The 22,725-nt window shown below is 37.3% G+C and overlaps 1 protein-coding gene across 7 annotated transcripts in view; it reads left to right on the top strand.

Moving 5' to 3' along the window:
• The first annotated feature begins 642 nt into the window (after nucleotides 1-642).
• The window catches only part of Pkn (serine/threonine-protein kinase N), a 183,958-nt gene continuing 161,875 nt past the window's right edge, over nucleotides 643-22,725 (top strand). For 4 of the 7 annotated variants that reach the window (XM_083144602.1, XM_083144598.1, XM_083144601.1 and 1 more), the window contains exon 1: nucleotides 12,474-12,703. In XM_083144602.1, the coding sequence (XP_083000728.1) occupies nucleotides 12,641-12,703 (63 nt within the window). In that variant the 5' untranslated portion in view covers nucleotides 12,474-12,640. Of the gene's footprint in view, nucleotides 1,110-12,473; nucleotides 12,704-22,725 lie in introns of those variants that run through there. The other 3 variants (XM_083144599.1, XM_083144600.1, XM_083144603.1) reach the window with 3 other exon arrangements.

Here is a 22,725-nt window from a genome sequence, read left to right as displayed (position 1 = left end):
GATAAAAGATCATGTGTGTCTTTAGCCTATCTCACCTTGCGAGAATCCTAGGAACGCTATTGATAAAATTAATTCCAAAAGTCTGGGCTCAATATTTATCGCAGATAGAATTCTCGTACACATCAGTCCTAGAACTTTGTAGGCACACCGCTTATTTTTTATGCCCCGTTTACAAGTAACATGCGGGAAATAAATTCATCCATACGCACTTTATGGGATGATATTGTCACTTTACAAAAGAAAGATAACCCGTACTTTTTTTTTTTTTGCGGCAAGGGTGAGAGGGGCTTCTGGAAGCATAGCTGGAAGTTAATGGAGCTTTTAGCAATAGCAAATTCCCTTATATATATTTTTCATACGTGTGTACTCTAACACAGTCATTTCATGCCAAAAATAACTTCCCCATATAATATCAATGTTACGAGGTAAATGAATTCTAATTATGTATCGAATATATTTTTTCTTCTGAATCTCCAAACTTTCTTTAAAAAAACGTAATAGTTGACAACTATTATAAAATCGCAGGGACTCTGCATGCAAATATAAAGCTGTAGTATTTTTGTTATAATTGGCGCGTACAAAAAAAAAAAGTATGCTAAAAGCGCGAAGCATGCCGTGTGCATGTTCTAAATTTATACATAGGGTTGGCAACTAACTGCACTTTTTTTTTCTTTTTAAGTCGGTGTGGAATCATTTTTACGAACTGATAACAGAAGAGGAAACTGTCTATGAACCTCGCCTTTTTACTTATAAATTTATGAATGCAAAGCTATTGTATTTTGCCGAAGTTTACGAAATGGGATCCAATCAAGCAACAGGTTAAAAGCACCTTGTTTTATGGACTCTCAGTATCCTGTTCCGTAATTGGTGGTGAAGTGAGTGCTGACTCTAAGTGGCAGTGTTGTGTTGTAAATTTGAATTTTGCCCAATTATGACATACACATTTCTTTCTTTTAATGACTGATATCATATTTAAGTGTACGCTCGTGATGAATATAATTTGATAAACGTCCACATACGCTAAGTAGTAGCGTTAATGTGAACTTTGGTGATAACCCCGTCGGTCAGAAGTTCGTCGATTCAAGATGGCTGACTCAAGTTATTATCAGGTGAGAGAATTTATGTAATATCAAATGTAGAGGTTTTTCCAATATTGATTAAAATATTGAAACAAATATTCCTGCGATAGGCCATTCACGTGGCTGACTGTTGTGCTTTTGACATTCATCACAAAACTGTAAGAGTGAATTGACAGGCACCTTGACACGCCAATCCGTCCACAGTTCAATGACGAGCCATTAAAAATAAGCGGAGAGGAACTTACCTTTTTCAGTTTATTAACTATTATAATGCAGCTGAATTTGTTTTCACAAAAAAATATGACACATAACTAATAAGATGCTATTCAGAGTAATGTTGTTTACGTAGAAGTAATGAAGGAGTGCAGGTTGTATCAGTGACCCGAAGGAAGGCTGCTCAGTATTTATGTATTGGCATGGGTGTAACCACATATTTTCACTGGAGAGAAAACATCATAACTTCCTGTTAGTGAAAACCGTAAATTTAGTAGAAGCAAAAGTTTTTTTCAATGTTCCATTGGTCTTCAAATGGATGTGTACACTACAAGGTTATTTTGGTAAAAATTTACTATCCTTCGGACACCTCTAATTTTTTCGTTTCGTCAATTTTTGACATTCGTACTTACGTATCTGCTTCGCGGAACATTCCTGAAGGTGTATCAACGTTGTTTTTATGAAATTAATTGCATTTTTTCACATTACCAGTACGTCTTTCTGATAGGCCTTTTCGCTTGCCTGAGACGAACTAACCTAACCACGTGCCAATGGTTCGCAATTATTTCCAATTTCTAGATCCTGATACTAACACGACACCAAATTTTAACTATATTTCCTAACCTAACAGAACTAACCTATCCACGCGCCAATGTTTCGTGGGGCTAGTTATTCTCCGTCGGAGAATTAATTTTCGACGAACAACATGAATTTCAGCTATGAAACATTCCCCCACATCACACAAAACACCTTCCCGATGTTCGACAATGCTACAGGAACTTATTACGGTAAGTAGTTTCTTCTGTAAAAATAAATAAATGTGTCCGAAGGATAGTAAACAAGTACCATTTTCAATTCATATGCACATATCCTTTGTGAGATTTGGAGTCCTGTCTAAAAATAATGTTCTACTATATTTCCAGCATGATTTACATACTACAGGGTGGTGGGAAAAAAAAAAAAATGTAACCGAAATTCTGAAACACGTTCACAATACTGCAAGCGAGAATGGAAATCCTGAGGTTTCAACTCATGAAACACCTGTATGCAATGGGAGTGAGCTTCAATGTCCTTAACCATACGCATAGGGGCCACCGCACACGTAGGGCAAGGAAACCGAGAACTGAAAGAGGAACTGTTTCAAGAGGATCTGAGTTTCCTTATCCATCTCGAAGTTCAGACCTCACAATACCCGATGCATTTCTGTGGCGGCTGTTAAAAGAGAAGTGTTTCACACCACCTCCACAAACTCTACACGAGCTTCGCAAGCATTGAATCAGTTCTCTCTGACATAACACCTGAACAGTGCTCTGGAATGGTTTCCAGAATAACCGAGTGCATGGAATATGTTTTTCAAAAGGAAGGAGGACATGTAGAACATGTAATTGTACGGTAGAGAGTTCTAACTTTAATAGTAGAGTGTATAAATTCATACAACACAAAATAAACAAAGTATACACGAAGTAAAATTTCGGTTACCTTTTTTATTGCACCACTCTGTATAAAATAACAGTAAACATTAACAACGTCTGGTATAATTTTTAGCTCATTTCACTTTATCTGCAAGTCTCACATGGATGTAATCCATGAAATCATCTCCTTGTGTTTGACATATTTTATGATGTTCCAAAGTAATCGCGCTCTATGTGTTTCCTAGTACAGTCACAAAGTACATCCTATTTAGGATGTGTTTGTGTCAATCCAGCAATGTTGTGTATGCCCACAGAACAGTTAGAAAATTTGAATAAAACAAAGATAGAGGATAGTATCATAACTTTTTTTTCTTGAGAGCACTGCACTAACTCTTGAAATATGAAACAGAAATTACAATAATCAGCCCAAAAGTAATTTTTCAACCCTAGAACACTAACAAACATATGAATTTTATGATGCTGATGAATACATTGGAATTTCAATCAATTTCCATCCATGTGTGGCATCTAACTTCTCTATTAGCCTCAGTTGATGAGCAGCTCTTGCTCTTGTAGTGTTGTGTTTAACATTTCTCCAGGTTATTTATGAGATGTGGAATTTTGTTTGTGAATTTTACGAGGTGATGTGTTTCTATTTTGATAGTCCCAGTTTCTTGTATGATATTGGCATATAGAATTTTGCACGTAAAATTGTTATTCCTGTGTCTGAAAATAGCTACACAATAAACACATCATTTCGTTTTCCTCTGGAATATGAGAAAATTGGTAATATGCTACAAGAACTTGACCCCATCTAGTTCAGTGCACTTTTTTACTCTCTCTGCACTCACATGTCTGGTTTAAAAGTGCAACACCGAGTCATCTGATTTGTAGGTTTGGGTTTGCACCATTTGCACTACGTTCTTGAACCATGTACAGTTGTGTATAACCACATGGTACATGTACTTGTTAATAAAGTGAACGTGCGTACAGCTTTTACTTGGTTGAAGACAATTTCCTTGCACCAGCCTGATATGGGATACGTGTGCTACACCTGCTGTGCAGTGAACTAGACTGAGCCCTTATGAGGAAGCTCAATGAGTGATTCCCAGAAGATTCTCAAGCCAGGATATCCACACACACACATGCAGAAGTGTAGAGTGACTAGTCATGTAAGGTTGTGTGTGGTTATTTTGGCTTGGTGAAGTTTTGGGAAACCAGGATGAAATTTCACAGGAAAAATAAAATTAAAAGAACACTTCAATAGATTGTGAACACTGTGAATTAAACATTGTTTTATAAAAGAAGTGGATAAAAGTTAATTTTTCATGCAATATACTTTATTGCTATACTAATATTTTAAAGATATTAGGAGGAGGCATGTTGAACCCATAAACTTCCCCTCAACAAACCCTTGCCTCAAACAACTACATTTTCTCTAAAGAGGTATCAAGAGATAAGAGTAACATAGTGTAAGAGGCAGTGTTAAAAAAATGCGGCTTAGATTTTGCATCAAGAATGCCTAGATGGAAAATCACAGAACTTCTATTTACAGAAAAAATATTTACACCACAGGTTACTTTCGAATCAGTAGTAAAAAGTAGTGCCTATCCATGTGCAGAAAATATTGCTATCAATATTAAAAATAACAAATAGGCCAAGAAATTCCTCCTCTAGACAAACTACTACCACAAAGTAATGCATTTGTATAGAAACACCTTGATTTCCTAAGCATATTTCCCTCACAAAACTATGGGAGAAATTGAGGGCAATTCCCTGATGGTTAAGGTCAACCCAAACACTCATCTTAGTCTTTGAGAATTGCCAGCAGGATAGTGTGGCATGAGCCAAGTCCTGAAAATGGCCTAAGGCATTTATTTCATTGCTAGAATATTATCAAATCACAAAACAGATGCAAATTGCTGATTTTCATATAACTTTTTTCCATATATGCATGAAAATGGCAAAATTAGTTAAAAATACTGAAAATTACATAAAATACCAATATTGAATTATTTCATAACCTGGTATGTGTTAAGAAATGTTTACCCATTTATAATCACATTCTGGCAACAATCAACATTTGCGAGAAGTTAACGTTTTTGCTATTCGTAAAATAAAGGCTAAAGAGGAAAATACCACATCCACTCTCTTGTGGCTTGAGATTGTTGTCAGTCATATACTGCATTCACTGCAATTTCAGGGTGCACTGCAAATTTCATGTGCTGATCCTAATATGAGTGGATGATACATGCGTGCATACATACTTACAATAATAATATATAACTCTCCCATGAATGTTGAAAATTAAATTTATTTGCACTATAAAAATAACTTCTGAGAAATAAAATTGTTTAAATGACATGTTTGTTTGTGTATCAAAATGGAAGAAAATCTAATTTAAGAAAGAAAAAGTTTATCCTGTACTTTCCAGTCTAAAATGCACTGAAGTGCTGGCAATACTGCTCTACACACCATGTACAAGGAAAAGTAGCTTATACCACATGTTAACTACATAGCTATCTTAGCCCAGAGCAAATGGACTCTTTCTTCTCATGTCACGCACATGAGCAGTGACAAGAAGAACAGATGGTCTAATGTACTGTTGTGTTGTCACAGTGTTCTTGAAACAAGAACAGCGGATTTGGATATGCCAGAGGTTGATCAACACTGCAGTTCTGAAATGTTCCAGAGATTCTGCAGGCAGTAGACCACTCCATTCACACTATCAAGTGTGAATACAGGCCCTGCTACAGGTATCCTATCACTACCAAATTGTTGGCAACATGTTGTACACAAAGCTGGTGACTGTACAGAGTGACAATAAAACTGTGAAGTATGTCAACTGTAAATAAATAGTTGCCATTATTTAAAGTTCCATCCCACATGTGTATCGGTGAAAAAAATACCCAAGTTTACACAACAAAATCTGTAAATTAACCACAAAATATATTTTTTTTGTACAAAAGTTACTCCATCGTTTTATAATAATATCCATATTTTCCCCAAGAACTGCATGTAGATTTATCTGGTCCTTGAAGTGTGTGAATACAAGCAAAAAAATATTTTGCAGCACACTAAATATTTTATTATTGTCAGTGATTGAAGTTGGAACTGTGTAAGAGCATGTAAAAAAGTGAGCCACATTCAGGTCCTAAGAAACATTCAATTTTTTTCTCATCTTAATTGGAACTGAATCATGTGTGACACATATTTTTTAATAAGTAAATGAATTTCTAACCTGCACAGATCTAGGAAAACAGCATGAGGCATTTTGCTTCAGTGTGTTGTATTTCTGTTTATTATTTTTATTATTCTCAGAAATTTGGAACCTTTTATGGTTCAGATTTTCTCTCCAGTCATATTTTCAAACATTGTACACAGTTCTGTTGAGAGCTTACACATTTTTGGCAGCGATTGAAATCAGGTTCCAACTGCAATATTTTGCATGTTTTCATTTCATACAACTTTTTAATTCACGAGTGAAAGTTCCTGTTAATTTCAGGTAATTGGATAATCCATGATTTCATTTAGATTTCTTCACTCAAGCAACCTTCATTACACTTAGTTGTACTTTGGTTGTTTCCTATCTCTCTAGCTTAATCATAGAATAACTTCTGGTGAAATTGCATTAATCTCAAAATCATTCAATGATAGATACTGTGCCATTTTCAAAGGTAACGTGCACATACAATCACGGACAGTTCTGGGTGGTAACAATCGCATTGACTTTCAATGGAATTGTTGCAATCCAGAAGTGTCCAAGGCTGTAAAAATACATGTGCTGAAATAAGAAGGTTATAGCTAATACAAAAGGAAAATTTCATGTGTAAACACACTAAATTTCTGTATTTTCACAAATATTTTGTGTAGAAATATGCAAAAGAAAAAAAATACTTATTACAGTAATTGCTGTAAATAGTGTCATTAATGAGGTTTTAAGTCAACTATATGTACAAATAGGCTACTCGGGACTGGACCTACAGTTTAAAGCAGGATCCAACCATTGTGTTCCATCCACTGGATATCAAAGCTGGGATCCCTTGATTACAAGGTGGCAACATTGCCACTATGCCATTTCCTACCTCCAAATAAATCAAAGAAATTCAAACCGTCTTTTAAATTAGAAAATATAGCAACTGCGTTTTAAGACCAGGCATTACGATTAATCTTCTAAGGAATCTAATTCCGGCAGTCTCGCACATGACAACGCCCGACCACATACTGCAGTTCATGCCCTCCTATTTTTGTGCATATTATATTTGATCAGCCAGACTTGGCACCTAACAAACCACAACTTTTTCCTACGGAATTCCTAAGCTCAAAGAATCACCTACCTGAAAACAGGCAAATAATTGCCAGTTTTCACTGGGGGTTAACTGTGAAGAAATCAGCTTTATGCACATATCGTCGACCCCATAACAAAGTGTTGCATCTCAAAAATGCAAAATTTGAGATATTTCGCCTACATGTAGTAAGTATATGGTGGTTCGCACAATCTGGCAAATCAGCATTTGTCAACTATGATCTGTTTTCAAGATACACAGTTATTTAGGATTTGTCAATGTGTCGTACCTCAACAGTTGGTGGAAAAGTTATTGTCACAAAAGTCATATTTTGAGTTATGTCTGTTTGAGACAAGACTTTTCCAGCACGAACTGAGATACACCCTCCTGCCCTCTTGTTTGTAAGGACCATTTTTCTCAATGTAAAATTAATACTTTTGACATTCACCGAATTCTTGGACATATTGGTGCCAGTAAAAGATTCTTACTTTGTCGGAAACTGAAAACGAAATATCAAAAGCTTTACATTCATTAATAGTGGCACTTATGTACATTGTGGTGGTATGTAGTGGCCGCGGTGGCTCAGTCGGTAACGCATCTGACTACCATTCTCAAGGTCCTGGGTTCGATCCCCAGCCGGTTCAAATCTGGGAACTTCTCTAACGTTGGAAGCGGCCCCGGCGCCCACCCAGCATCGAATGACATGGGGTACCTGGGGGAAACCCTGGGGAGTAAAGGCGGTCAGGGGCGTGATGCTGATCACATCACCCCCACTCACGACTGGGTCAAGAAAGTGTTGAGCGTTACCCCCACACCACCTATACGCCTTCATGGCGTGGTGCTAAGCACAGGGGAGCACTTTACCTTTTTTTTTTTTTTACTTATGTACATTGTTAACAGTTTATTTACGACATATATTTCTACACTTGCTTAGCTCTAGTAATTTGTTACTAGAAAAAGAAGTTGGATATTTGATTTTAGAGGCAAGACAGTACCTGTGCAGAATGTATCTACTAAATACTAACTTTTTTTAATGACGACTCTTTACAACAAGTACTCAAGTTAAAGTATATTGGGAGCCAGATCACAAGTAGTATACAGGAAGCGTGATTGCTATTGACAGGAAACAAAAGGAATTTTTGGTATCACAGATACCAAATGTATTTATTTAGTGTGCTGGGATCATATCAACACAATATAAGCTGTAGAAAAAAAAAAAAAAAAGGTAAAGTGCTCCCCTGTGCTTAGCACCACACCATGAAGGCGTATAGGGCATGTGGGGTAACGCCCCACACTTTCTTGATCCGATCATGAGTGGGGGTGATGTGATCAGCATCACGCCCCTGACCGCTTTTACCCCCCAGGGTTATGTATTAATATGTAGAAATAATCATAAACTAATTACAATGTTGAAGAAAACAACTATGTACTTACTCTCTTTGGGGATCAGACAAAAATCCTGAATATTTTAATGTTAAAGTTTTGCCAAAAAAATTCACCACAATACTGGTCTACAAACTTAACAAATATAAAGAAGCTGATGGACTAAGAATTCAAGGTTTGGAATCTCAGAACGAAGAAGTTTGTTCCTCAGCATCTTCTGGGATAATGGTGTAATGAACTTGAGTGTAAAAAATGGGGAAAATGTGTTGCCTAATATCTGATGAAGAAAAGCAAATATTTTATATTATGAAACCTCGGATCTTCAGTTGAAAAGATAATTTATTGCAAGGTTTGTTTCTGTTCGACACAAAATTGAACACAATCAATGTAGTGTCTCCTTTTTAGAAAACTATCAATAATTTCTCCCTTTCTCTACTAATGAAAAATACTCTTTTTTTCTAAATACTTTCAACATATCAGGAAGAGTTGCTAGAACTAGACTTTAAAAATGAAGGAATCTAGCATCTTGGAAATAGAGAGGAGGTTTTCACAAAAGCCTATGAAACAAAGTTAAATTGAGTGAGTGACTGTTGTTCATTTAAGAGATTTCTGAGAGTGAAATCTCATTATTGTTGTAGCCAGTCTTCGAGTAAGATTGAAATCCAGATTTGGCTGTGATTAAAATTATTGACACTAAATAAAACTACATGGAAAATTTAGAGGTCGTCAGAGTGCAATTGATAAAAGAGGAAATGAGAATTCTTTTCTTGCCAAGTACCAATGTGAGATGCGTTGCATGTGTACAACATGTTATTTTTGTGTCCAATTGCCAGGAAACTGCACTATGTTATAAACGATGATTTGCTAACTACAGTTTCAAGGTATAGAGGTACTAAAGGCTGTAATTGTTGCTAATGGTAAGAAACCATCAACGCCTCGTCAAAATTTGACAAATGTTTTGTGTGTTTCACTGCCACTTCCCCTTTCTCACCTAAATCAGATAAAAGAGAATTAAATGTGTTAAGCACAGTATTAAAGTTCTATTTTTATAGTTGATACTTTGTTTCAATCGAAAAATTAGACAATTTTATTCAAGTTTAAAAAAAAAAGTGTTCTTAATTTTTTCATGGAAAAGAAAGGAAAAATATAAACTTCCACAATGATACAGCATTATAATAATAGTAGCAACATGTTAATAAAAGTAAAACATAATGCAAGAAGTTGCTCAATCACGTTATGACGCACTTTAAAAATGTGTCTTATCTCGAGCGTTCAGACATACCACAGTCGTCACAAATGGTCATATCTCGTTTATGCCCCCTTTTTATATCACTAGATATAACACAATTTTTGAGAGTGTTGTTTGAAAGGAAACTATAATCTTCAGTAAACATGCATCCGAAATTTTATTTTCAGAAGTGATTTTTTTTTCCTGTAGTAATAGTGTGTGAAAATTTTGAAATCGCTCTCCTGAAAAATTGCAAAATTTGAGATATGTCACTTTGTGATGAAGTCGACGATATAAGCTAATGGGAGCTGAACTTGCATTGTAAAGTTGGGCCATACTTTTACAATTGAATGCCCATCGCTAGTGTGTTGAGAAGTGATGTCTAGAAAATGTCAGTAATGTACTTTTTTATCCCTTATTTTAAGAACATGTCCTCTTTTTAGTTAAAATAAGGCAATCCAACGGATTTTCTTTTCAGAGTTAAAATGTCCAGGTTTTCTACAAACTGTCGATCTAGAAAAATTAAACGTTAAAAATAAGCATAGCAAGCCACAAAATGCTAGTTAGATATCACATTTGTACAATCGGTACTATCCCCCAATTAAGATAACTCACAAAGTATCCCCCACGTACTGCATTGCCTCCATGTGATTCACACAAGCATCATCCCTCATGTCCCTAAACTCAACCAATCATACTCTCAGCTAGGGATTTCCACTTCGAACACTGTAGATTATAATAAAATCATAACACATTGGGAAATTAAAATTGGTTCGACAGAAATGCCCACATTATTTCAACACGAGAGAAGAATGAATTTCACCAAATCACCCAAAATAATGTACCCTGTGGGACTGAAGAGACCGTACTGTCCCATATGGCAAGGGCATAGTTGACCCTTGGGCCCCAACTCCTATTGAGATTTTGGGCCTCTTTGAAGTGTTGAACAGTTAAAGGAAGAAAATCATGTACCTTGTTGCAGTATAACTAAAATCTAGTATAACGTGCAACACACAACAGGTGTGCACAATGTGGGAAATTTCTCTTAGCTCGTATTTGAATATGAAAAGGCTTGAAACCCCCCATGAAAATATTTGGTGCGAAGTTACATTTTAAATACCACATGTAAAACTAATATTAGTACTAAAAGTGCATGAATTACCAAGTTTGTTATGTGGAAATAAAAATAAGATTGGTTGAGGAAGTTACTTTTCCTACTGGATTCATAACTCTAGACAATATACATACACACTATAAGTCCATGACAAACGATGTGTAAAGGTATGAGATGAGGTTTTTTCTCCTATAAATGACCATCTGCGAGTATGTAAGTTCATTCGGCATTTCGGATGGGACCCACATGTCAAGTTGGTATTCCCCTCTGGCTGGATCCTTATCTTAGACATCGTCTTATGATATGTCACTGGAAACCCACTCTACAACATATTAAAAAAGAATAACAACAATGAACACAGAGTCGTTCTACCCGTTTACTAGTAATACCGCTGTGTCTGTTCACCGAAAAAATGGGGGCCCTTGTATTCAGTGCTCGCCTCAAAGAATCTGTTGAATTTTGGGGATTATATAAAATGTCAGAAGACACTACAAAGAAACCCTATTTCAAGTATGTACTTTTATGGTCATGAAAATAAGGATTATGTAGTCGCCAAGACAAAAATTGTCCCATTTTGAAGTTAATTCCCTTACTTTGGATATCTAGAACGTACACACAAGAGCAAAAATCCTTTAATGCTAGCCATAGTGATTTGATTTATTTAAGCTATCTCAGAAACTCGCGCACATTTTGCCCATGAATTGTACGATTCAAATGTCAAAATTAATTGAAGAGCTTGGGGGGTAAAACATGGTGACAGTTTGGTTATTATTGAGTTACAAAGTAAAACGAACCATCCTTCAATTTTCGCGTGAATTGCCATGTCATGCAATTTGCATTGGACTCGTTGATCGTTTCTGAAATTGGTAAACACAACACGAAAACAATTTATGGCCAGCATATATTCTAATAACGTTTCTGCTTAATAAACTCAATAATGACCAAAATGTCACCATGTTTACCCCCCCTCCTCCCCAAACCTCTCAATTACTCAAGAAGTTTGATTTGAGCTTTAAACATATTTTTACTTTTGGCTGTACATGAACTATATTCGTCGGTCACCAAAGAAAAATAGTCCCATTTTGAAGTTAATGCTGTTCATTTGGAAGAAGGTACACCCAAGAGCAAAAGTGCGTTAAAGCTAGCCATGGCCAGTTGATTTCTTGTTTTGAGCACAGTAAGGCGTATTTTGACAATGAATTGTACAATGAAAATCTCAAAATTAACTGCTCGAGAAGTTCATGTTTTGAACTTGCATAGATTGTATCGTGGATGTCGCCACCATGAAATAGGCCATCCAAATAGTCTTACATGACAAATTTTCAGTATCAACAAAAATCCCACACAGAGGACTGAAGAAAGGGATAGAGAGATGAAGGAAGAATAGAGAAAGAAAGGAATACAGCATGACAACCAAAACAAAGTCCACCTGAAAATATTTCATACACCTTTGAACCCAATTGAACAAATTTTAAGTACCGACGACCCTGTATTGTATTCTACGGTTTCCGTTTTAAAAGTTCTGTAATCCATCTCTGCGTTCAACAAGATCCCCGACTGAGCCTTATTTCACGCCCTTTAACAAAAGGAGAGTTCGGATTTGTTTACAACTTATTCCGGGATGTTAATTTGACTTTGTAATGCAGAGGAAAGCGGCAGCAGTTCTCATTTTACTCTTGTACCAACCTGCGCGTTTGTTCGCATCGCTGGGTTCACCAGGTAATGTGAAGTTTCCTTCAGTGTATGGAGGTGGGCGTAGGTGTAACTGGAACGAATGGAAAGGCTCGATGGTACATGACAGTGCTGTCTGTGCTCGCGTGTGAGTGAGACTGGTTGGAACAGTCCAGTGATTGCCCTGCGAAGGATGTGTTGTGGTAGCGAAGACCAGTGTTCCTAGGATATCGGCACACTCGCTGTGTGCGCTGATGAGTATCATCATGGTTGTCACCAACGCGAAGACACTCAAGCTCAGATCCCTTGTGTTTGCAGTAAGGATTTTTTTTTAGTCGTATTTGTCTTATTTCTTCCCAGAAGTTATGTTCGTTCATTGAGAGTTGTGTCAAGGAAGCATAAGATGTTTCACCTTTCGCTCGTCTGCGAGATGATTCGTGTGCCATTAGCAACTTAATCCTGAAGTTTGTCTGCTTTCGTCTTAACGAACTTGACCGGTTATTCCTTAAACTAATTTACAACTAATGTGCAGTCACGAGTAAATTATTGTTGTTAGGGACTTAAGAAACGCATTGAAATTCCTACAAACGCAAACACCGTTGCTTTATTATACTTCGCTTGTCTGCCACTTTTGGTTAATCGCGAAGATAACGATGAATGGTGATACGATGAAAGGATAACCACAGCACAGACAGGACGCATCCCAAACCCCACAGAGGTATGGCGTATGGACCTACAGTCGATATAATCCTCTCTACAGGGATACAGCCTACAGGGCTGCGTGTTTTATGCCTTTGTGTGCTGAACGCCCCTTTACGCGTCAACCTTTAACGTAAGTAAGGAGGTTTTTAGTCCTCGGAGACATGTGTAGGATTTTAGTTATGGTAAGATGCAAATAGCTGAAGTGCTGACGCACCCAATTTTTCCCCCCAATAAATCATGCCAGGGGGAGAGATTGAAATTTGGATGCGTTCAGAAAGTGTCACCCCTTACACCTTTTTATTTTTGGAATTATGTGGCGTGTTTTCCAATGTTATATAATAGGAATGTTAGGATCTGTTTTAAGCATTCCATCACAATTGCAATTTTTTTTGATTGTACAGTCGACGGCAAATTTAATAATTCCCAGTTTACTTCTTTTTCCGCAATCCGAGGCTGATAAAGTGAAATGAAAACAACAGTGATGTGTTTTTTATGCATTTTTTCGTTTTTTTGAGCGAGACACCGTGCCAGATTAATCGTACAGATTGAAGTAACGTTGATAACCTCACGAAAATGAAAATATATAACATCGTCTTGTTACATTCCACTTCGATTTAATGCTACTTAAGTTGTTTTCTCTTTTAGTACTTAATGTGAAGTTACTAAAAAAATGAATGTCTAAAAAATTAGTATATTTCATTTGCTTGATCAAGTTGTCTTCTTCAACAGAATCTATGAAATGGTCTACGAAAGCTTTTCAGCGATTGTCTGTGTATCAAATTAAAAGTTTTTAAATAAATTAACATCTAGTTGAGGTTTGCAACACCTCACCAGACTAACGCAGTGTTAAAAAAATGAGTGTTTCAACTACATAGATGTTTACACTAATAACATCCACTTCATACATTGGGCTTAATTGTAATTATGGGTGGCTATTTCATTCAGCGAATTGAATGCAGAAGATGGGAACCTTTTGGAAACGTAGTATAAAATTAGCATAGTTTATTTTACTGTAGCTCGTAACACAGGCGGGGAGGGAGTTTTTCGGGGAATCCAAGTCGATCAATTCTTATGTACAGTCAACGGCAAAGATAATGGTGGGCAAATTGACCACCGCTATTTTCATTACTTTTTTATTCTACATCCTGTTGTTTTAAGGAATGAAACACTGTTGGTTCGAAGCAGACATTGTTCTCTGCTTATGGAAGTCATTATTTCAATTCATTGTCATCAAATTGTGGAATTCAGACTGAATGAAAATGGTGGTGGACAATTCGCCTACTTTTTCCTATTCCGTTGGGTGTACACTCAGAAAAAAATGTCGTTAGGGAATCATTCAAACACACCCCAAAACCATAGGTTTGCTTAAGGTCAGTTGCCCCCGCCCCTAATATTTTCACTTAGATATTCACTGTGTAGAGGGATTTTATCGCCGGTAAAGAACAGTAATATACTCTTAAAAAGATGGAATCATTTTCAAACCGATGAAAGTTCTAAGTAACGAGGGGTGGGGGCTATTTTTTATGCATGTAATTAGATGTGTCATTGGCAGCGATTAGGGGTGTCTGAGGTCAGTTGCCCCCGCACTATGCTAAATCTTATGTACCAAAGGAAAGTAAACTGTCTTTGCCCCTATCGCCAGAGGTGTTTAAAACTTGTACCATCGAACGAAAATTATCATTGTCGGGTAGGATATTTTCATGAGGTTCCTGGAGTTCATTCTAATTTTGGAACAACAGTGTTTCATATGCTATCCAATTTTTGTAAATATATGTGCATTCAATTCGCAACCGTGTGTATAGTGAAACTTTTTGTTTGAGAACGGCTTTCCTCTACATGGAGTAAATATGAGTTCCATTTCCGCATCAGAGATATAACAGGTATATAATCGCGCCTAAAATTACACTAAATGCACACAGGAATGGTATTTTCGAGGCAACCATAGATATGCCCTTATTTTGTTCGCATCAGCACTGAGTTTGTAAAACAGTGAGATGGAAGGCAATTTTTAATTCACAGACTGAACTTTCAACGAGACCCTTGCCCCACTTTCTTCTCTGATCAGAGCGTGTGCACACACTAAGCCTAAAACTATTAATATAGTTTATATTACTGTTTTGTCAGACAATGCAGATAATCGTAACAATCAAGAGACCGTACACAACGTAAGATTGTTTTTCAGGATAAGGTACAAGGTGTAGGAATTTCAGCGTGTTTTAATAAGTCCCCAAGAACAGCAATTTTTTTATGATCGTAATAATCGTTTACCTGTGTGTCAGTTAAACATGGACGGTATGATTTTACAATACCGGACACTTCCCCAATTTCTTTCATATTTCGCATACTCAATAATTTAGGCCTTGTAATAACGTATCTGCAGTTAAAATTTGGCGCTCACGTTGCTCACGTGTAGAACTTGCAAAATAAGCGGGTCCGTGATCACAACCGACACCCTCGATTTTCAAGAAAACCAATGTTTATCGCAAAGTTTGTCGCTCAAGTGCTACGTCCGTGGTCGCAATTAGCCTTACACCCCTCGAACGATGCACGGGTAGCCCCACGAACCATGCACGGGCAGCCCTGCAGACCATGTACGGTTAGGTTAGGCTAACATAGTTAAAATTTTGGGTTCGTAGTAATATCAGGAATATATATTTCGTTCTTTAAGTATTCGAAACGCAAAATCTTGCGATATAGATTGGTTTTCTTGAGAAATCGAGGGTGTCGGTTGCCATCACGGACCCGTTTATTTTGCAAGTTCTACACGTGAGCGCCAAATGTCAACTGCAGATTCGTGATTACGAGGCCTAAATTATTGAGTATGCGAAATATGAAAGAAATTCTGGAAGTGTCTGGTATTGTAAAATCGCTCCAAAATGAACCTCCGCTAGTTACACCCATGTCTCCTAAAGCAAAGATACTGACGAAGCGCACTCCTTGTCTTCTAAGTGGACTCTTGCTTGAGTTTTCGTGTTCACCCGTTTGTTTGCAAACAGAATGGGGTCTGCAAACACGCCTCTGTTTTAACGAGCCTATATTGCATTGTTCGAAAGGTATTGCCCTGTAAAGTCTGTGTACGTTGGGAACGAAATTCAGCACGCATGAACAGTGGCTACGTAATGTAGTTGATGGCACAAAGCGTGAGGATATTTATTCGTCGCGGAAACTATTTTTGTTTGCAAATTAGTTCAGCCGGCCTTCGTGGCCAAGTGGTTAGCACAGCACGCTACGATGCCAGGGGTCCCGGGTTTGAATCGTGGCCTGGGTATGGGTATTTGTGAGTGTCCCCTTCATCAATATCATTGTATCGTCACTCATCCTCATCTTCGCGATTAGCCACAAGTGGCAGAAAAGCGAAGTAAAATAAACCAAATCAATCAATCAAATCAGTTCTCTAGCTTTCGCCATTCTTGACATTTCCATTGATTATAAAGTGTCCCGCCTTTCCACTAACGGCACCAGAAAAAATATTGTGTATGTGATCCCGAATGGTCGGTAAAAAATAACTCAGACTTTAGGAAATCACAAATGACTGTTTAAAAAGTGGTTTCTTGAAAGGAACAATTTTTATTCCAGAAATAACAAGGAAAGAGGAAAATTATGTGTATAATTCGAGATGTTCACAGATTTCGAACATTTCCAAAATGTGCGGATTAAAGAATAAACTTCCGTCCCGCACACAGATAGAAAAAAATGAGTCACTTCGGAATATATATTCCTAAATGCCATATAAATGTGTACATGGGCTAAGGGACCATTTATTTGTATCGTTAACTGGAAATCATCTCTTCGTACGATTATGCAATTCTGATGTTGAAAGTAGTTGAAAAAAGTGCACAGACGAGAAGCTGATAAATTGATTGGTTAATAGCTTAAAATTATTTTGAGGCATTTTTAGCATACGTATATTGGTTCTTGGTGACGTGCAGTTTTTAATTTTTCTCTTAAAACAGCGACCCAATAATTTTAAATCGGTAGCACACATTTTTCGTACTTCATCAACCCATAATCGTCTTTTTCTTGCAGCGTCGCCTCTGTTTGCTCTGTATTTAGAATTACGGTACGTTTTCGTGCGAATCTTCACGTAACACAAGGGAACTCATTACCTACTTTCGCCGAAGGCCACTAATGAAGGAATGATTTGCACGGTGCGAACAAATTTCATTTACAAACATATAGCCTTGTGTTTTATGTGCACTCGGTTCTTTTGTTTGTAAGGGTTGGATCTCTCAATTCTATCTTGTGCGTATTTAACACGGCATATTCCAATTGCCTGTTGGAAATGTAATCTGATACCTTACTCTCAAGATAGTAATATTTTCCACCATCTTTGTCTGAACTTTGGCAAGGTATATCCTTTCAGAAGAGAAAGGTATGGCCTTTTTGACTTGCGGTGCATTCTTACTCCTAAGAGTTCGACCTGTAATACCTAAAATCACTTGGTTTCCTGTGAGGGGACACCTTCCGAGAAGGCATCCAAAAATTAACCTTTCTTTCCCGTATAGTACACTCGCTGTAGCTGTATTGTTTTAGGCCAGGACCCACAGCCAGTATAATTCTCTATGGGTAGGCACTTATCTAGAAATGTATTTCGGGAGGTGGATCCGAACCAAGTGTTTCAGAAATATTGAATAATAATAGTGTTAAAATTAAAATATAATTAAATTTAAATAATATTAATTAAATATGCAAATTAACACTGTATTGTTATTACACGAATAGGTAAAGAGGCGGTATGAGAATAGAGTTTATCAGCATGTATTTTTGACGATAAGTGAAGTTCCTGATTAACATTTTATGTATATTATCAAAAGTAGTAATGTTCATAAATCATCTTTGCTGTATGATCCCAGTATATTCCTGCCTTCCAATAAGTACGGTGGAAGTAAGTAACCATCGATTATAAAACACATTCTAAAGAAGTATATTTTCATTACTTAATTTTCGTATTGGCAAGTCTTTTTTTTTGGGGGGGGGGGGGTCCGGACCACCCTTAAATACGTCCTTGTGTGTGCTGAGTGCCCCTACACAGCCTATGGTGATTTTAGTCCTTAGAAAACTGTCAGTTTTAAAATATATATTTTATCTTGTTCAGCCTCGTTTTAGTTAAGAGGTGGTGACATATTAAATGACATGCCCATAATTTTAACAAATCAAATCTGAAATAAGCTGTTTTGTTAACAAGAAATTGTCAAGTACTAAGTTGACTCGAATGGAATCATATTAATTAGTGTCATCATCAGCTACACTAAAATGCTAAGTAGGTCCTTTCTCTTAAGTTTGCTCCACGCTGTTCTCTTGTGCTACTTTCATCTACTTACAAATCTTCAATTTTTCTTACATCAAAGTATACACTGCCATTTATGTTAGCCTAGATCTACTAGAGGTACGCGCGCTCCATAGAATTGGAACTCTGGCACTTCAGCTAGATTTCAAGCGTCCATTCTCATAACAACATGCCTACCAAATCCATCAGCCAAGAGCGTACTGGCGTAGCCAGTGGCCAAGGGCGTCCGCCTTTTTATTAAGGAGGCTGTGGCGGAAATCAAGGTGTCCCGGGTTCGATACCCGAGGGAGTTACACTAGTTCGGATTTCATTTCCAGACCCGATTAGCCTCCCTTAGCATGAAGTGGAACAAAACAAAAACGTGTTTTTGCACCGTGGTTACAAATTTCTTGACAATGCCTGAAGCTGTGTTGTACTTAAAATATGAATTGAGTTTCACAGTTGTAGATACATGTCAATTTTGTATTCGCTTGTTTTGTGTACCATCGAGTTAAAGGGAGCACAAATATCACGAGATAAGGTCCAGGGACCAAATGTTACCCTTTACTCATGGGCCAATACATTCCTGATTACATGTATTCGCCGTCTAACTTGACCTGGAAATGGTAACGCAAAAGAAAATATGGTCGATTTTAATATTTTTCTTTTACGGTTTATATTGGATAACTTTCACCTAAAAGCTGCGTTACCACAGTGTTCATTTTATGAACTTAGATTTGTTTAATAATCACGTTCCTTCATTATTATACTTTAATATATTCTGGGAGGGGCACAAGATGCTGTAAGCATGTAAGATGTAACACTGGAAATATTATGTACACAAACAAAGTATATATTCACATCGAGACAATTACAAGGTTTCGTTTTAGATCCAATTTGTGGTCAGATAAACTAATTGGGTGTTGATCTCCAAAGGGGAATCCAAACCACTGTAGAGTCACTGACACTTTTGAGTTGTAAGAATTGCATTGAAAATAAATCAGATTCCTAAGTCCAGAAGTTTCCGTGACTATACAATCTACCTCCATCAGCAAGAAAACCCAGGACACTCTTTCGTGAAGGAATTCTAAGTTAATCGTATTAACAGTGATTATATAAGTATGGGGATAAAAGTAAGTAAAGTGCTCCCCTGTGCATGGGTATAAGCTTATGAATTAATTTCCTCGGCGAAACTGACACAAACATGAAGTATTTGTTCCGGATGATTCGAATTTCGGTAACTACTTATTTAATCTACGAATTGTGATAAACTTTGGATTATTATTTTACAATATGGAAAAGGATTGATCGAACAATTTTGTTCGCTGTAATATAATTCTATCGATACTTTCCCACTAAACCCGCCAATATTCTCGACATCAGACACTTCAAACATCCTTTCCAAGAGCTACATTTTCTAGATCTGTTGCCGAGCGCCAAGTGAGTCCCGGCATGCGCTTGAGCGCCCCTTCATTTTCATATAATCATCACCCACCTTCGTCGTCACGATTAACGTAAAGTGGCAGGAAAGCAACGGAAAATAACTACAAATACAAGAGCTACGTCGGTAGCTGCAGGGTACAGCTTTGAAGCACCGAAACGTCGAGAATATATTACATGTATATCACAGATGGAACCTTGTGTTTTATAGCAAATCAAAGTTCGTAATATTCAACTTTACACAGAGTTTGGAAAAGAATAAGTAATCATTTGCGTTCCTTTCAAATTACCATGAACTCCCACTCATGCTCCTAACGTAGATGTTAGGGAAAGTCGGAATATTTTGAAACGTGAATGACACTTTGTCACTTCGGAAGTGTCTATTGTTACTCTCCTCCTACACGGACATAAAAGTCTGCCACCAGAACAAGGAACTGTTTCATTGATAGCCAATGTAATCACCTTGTTAATGAAAGTCAACTGACTAGTTTCTCACTTGCAAATTACGAATCTTGTTTCTGGTGTTCTGTAAACAAAACCTGAGGTGTGCCCTCCGTATGTGTCGAATTCTTCAGTGTACAGAATGTTTCCTTAATAATAGTATCTTGAGTGGATTTTATAGTGCCAGAATTGTCATCATTCACTTTGCAACTGTGCGGAAGAAACTGCTGTCCTAGAGCAATAGTGTAAACAGGATTGGTAATAGAGATGACACAAAGTGGAGAACAAAACATACTTGGTATCCGAGACTTTGGTACGATATTGAAAAATCTACCGGAACCAAATCTTATAGAGATTTCAGACCTAAACTACAATTTACACGCGACACATGCCGCTTGGGAACGAGCCAGTCAACAGCAACGTTTCACACAGACAGGCCACATAAGCCTGCGTTCAATTGTTGAAAGCCTCAAGCGACACTTGACATGCGACATGCGTAATCCCCCATGCTGTATGTACATAGCGACTTCTTGAGATATACCAAGCAGATAGCTATCTGATGGTTGTTTATAGAATTTATATAGTTTCTTTATGGTAATTACAAAGTCAATGCGTTAGCGGAAATTGTTATGTATATTCAGGAAAATAATCTTGTTTTTGGGATCTCGAAGCGTCGAAACGAGATGTCATAGAGAAAAACCTTTGTTGTTGGACTGAATTGACCTATCTGTGCTGTGCAAGTTTGTGCCGTGACACGTTGCATTTGCATATCTTGTCCATACTAGGCTATATATTGCGAGAGACAAGGCCGAGAATAAGACAGGCATTTACAACTCAAACAAGACCGAGGCACTGCCAAGTGTAGTCTGTCTCGATGCCATTATTAAAATAATTGACAAAATTTGCCCTTTTGTGTCTGTTCTGCACTGTAGGAAGCCAGTAACAACTATGATAGTTCGCAATACCTTGATTTTGCAAACTTTCACGAATATTATTAATTTTGTACTTTTTTTTTTTTTTTTTACAAGATGTTCATATAGTTCTGCGAATTCCCTACAAAAATTCTCAATTCATTTTCACTGATTCATTGGGGAAGTGTAGCCCACTCGGCACAACTTGGCCGGAGCGTGGTGCTGATCACATTAACTCTTAGGATGGTCGATATTAATATTGCGTAGGGCCCCTCTTCCACACCCCCTATGTGCCTTGGTTTGGTATGGTGCAATGTTCAGGGAATATGGTCATTAATAGTTTCATTAATTTTAATATACCATTTATCAATACCGTTATCTATCCGGAGGCGCTTAGTTACCGCCCAAAGTGTATTTCTAGATACGTGCCTGATTTGTATCTATATCAGAAGCCTGATAGATGAGAACACACTCGTGTAGTAATTCGAAACCAGAACTCTTCTCCCTGATTCGCGGCTTGATGAGCAAACCACTACTTCAGGTATAGAAGTGGTTGTGTTCTCAGTAAAAATACTCTATAAAAACTGCGATGGACACTATTAGATTCATAGATTCTGAAGAGTAGCATAACTTATAAAACGTTTCACTTCCAAATGTTAACAGATCGTAGACCATTAACTGTCACTAATATGAAGCCAATTTCGTCAGTGAATGTTTTAAGGATACGCCATTAACTTATTCTTCTGTGCAGTATTGATAGAAAGCTGATACGCCGGTGAGTTTTGATTTTACATGCCGATAACTCTTAACAAGCGCATTAGAAAGCTCGCTAAATGGCGTGTATTGTGAATGGCCTTTTACCTCATTTCCTGAATAAATTAATAGGGCAACCATGGTTTGTGAGGTGGCTGCATTTCAAGCTTCGCGAGATACTGTGCAAGTGTGGGTGTGTTAAACTATTTTTATTCAAGCTTCCTGGATATTGTGTGCAGATCTCCGTATAGCGTAGTGGCTATATATTTTGCCTTATGTAGTGAGCTGTCGCGAGAACAGATATTCGGATGGTAGCTGTTTTAAGGTAAATTATACCCATGTGAAGAGGTGAGCATTTTTCTCGTGAAGCCTATGTGAGCTCAAGGGGTAAATTTGGTCACGATTATCTCGAGAACCATCCAGCAAAAGAAAATTCAAATTTTAATAGCACAGAAAGGGTGTTTCTATAGAACTATTGTTTGATATTTTCATTTACTGCATCACCTCTCCGAAAATTGATTTTACTCTTGAAATTTTTTTCACTTTTATTGACTGGGCGGGCAACCCTGCGGCCAGCGGCGGTTCTAAACAGAACTTCCCGGGTATTTTCATCCGGCATACATGCTTTGAATATAAATAGCAGGGAATAAAGCCTTTGGAGGTGGAATTTTGTGTTTATGAAAGTATAGATGAAAATGGTCGAAATAAAATGTTCCGTAGTGCATACAGAGTCATCGCAGATGATCACATAGTTTGGAGTATAAAATTGCTTGACCAAGATAAGAATGTCCCTGTGACGCTGTAGTCGAATTTTCAACACAGGGCT

Source organism: Lepisma saccharinum, chromosome 23, assembly GCF_977018435.1.
Source record: "Lepisma saccharinum chromosome 23, izLepSacc3.1, whole genome shotgun sequence".
Lineage (NCBI taxonomy): Eukaryota > Metazoa > Arthropoda > Insecta > Zygentoma > Lepismatidae > Lepisma > Lepisma saccharinum.
Note: the sequence above shows the minus strand (reverse complement) of the source record. Positions and strands in the feature narration are given on the sequence as shown.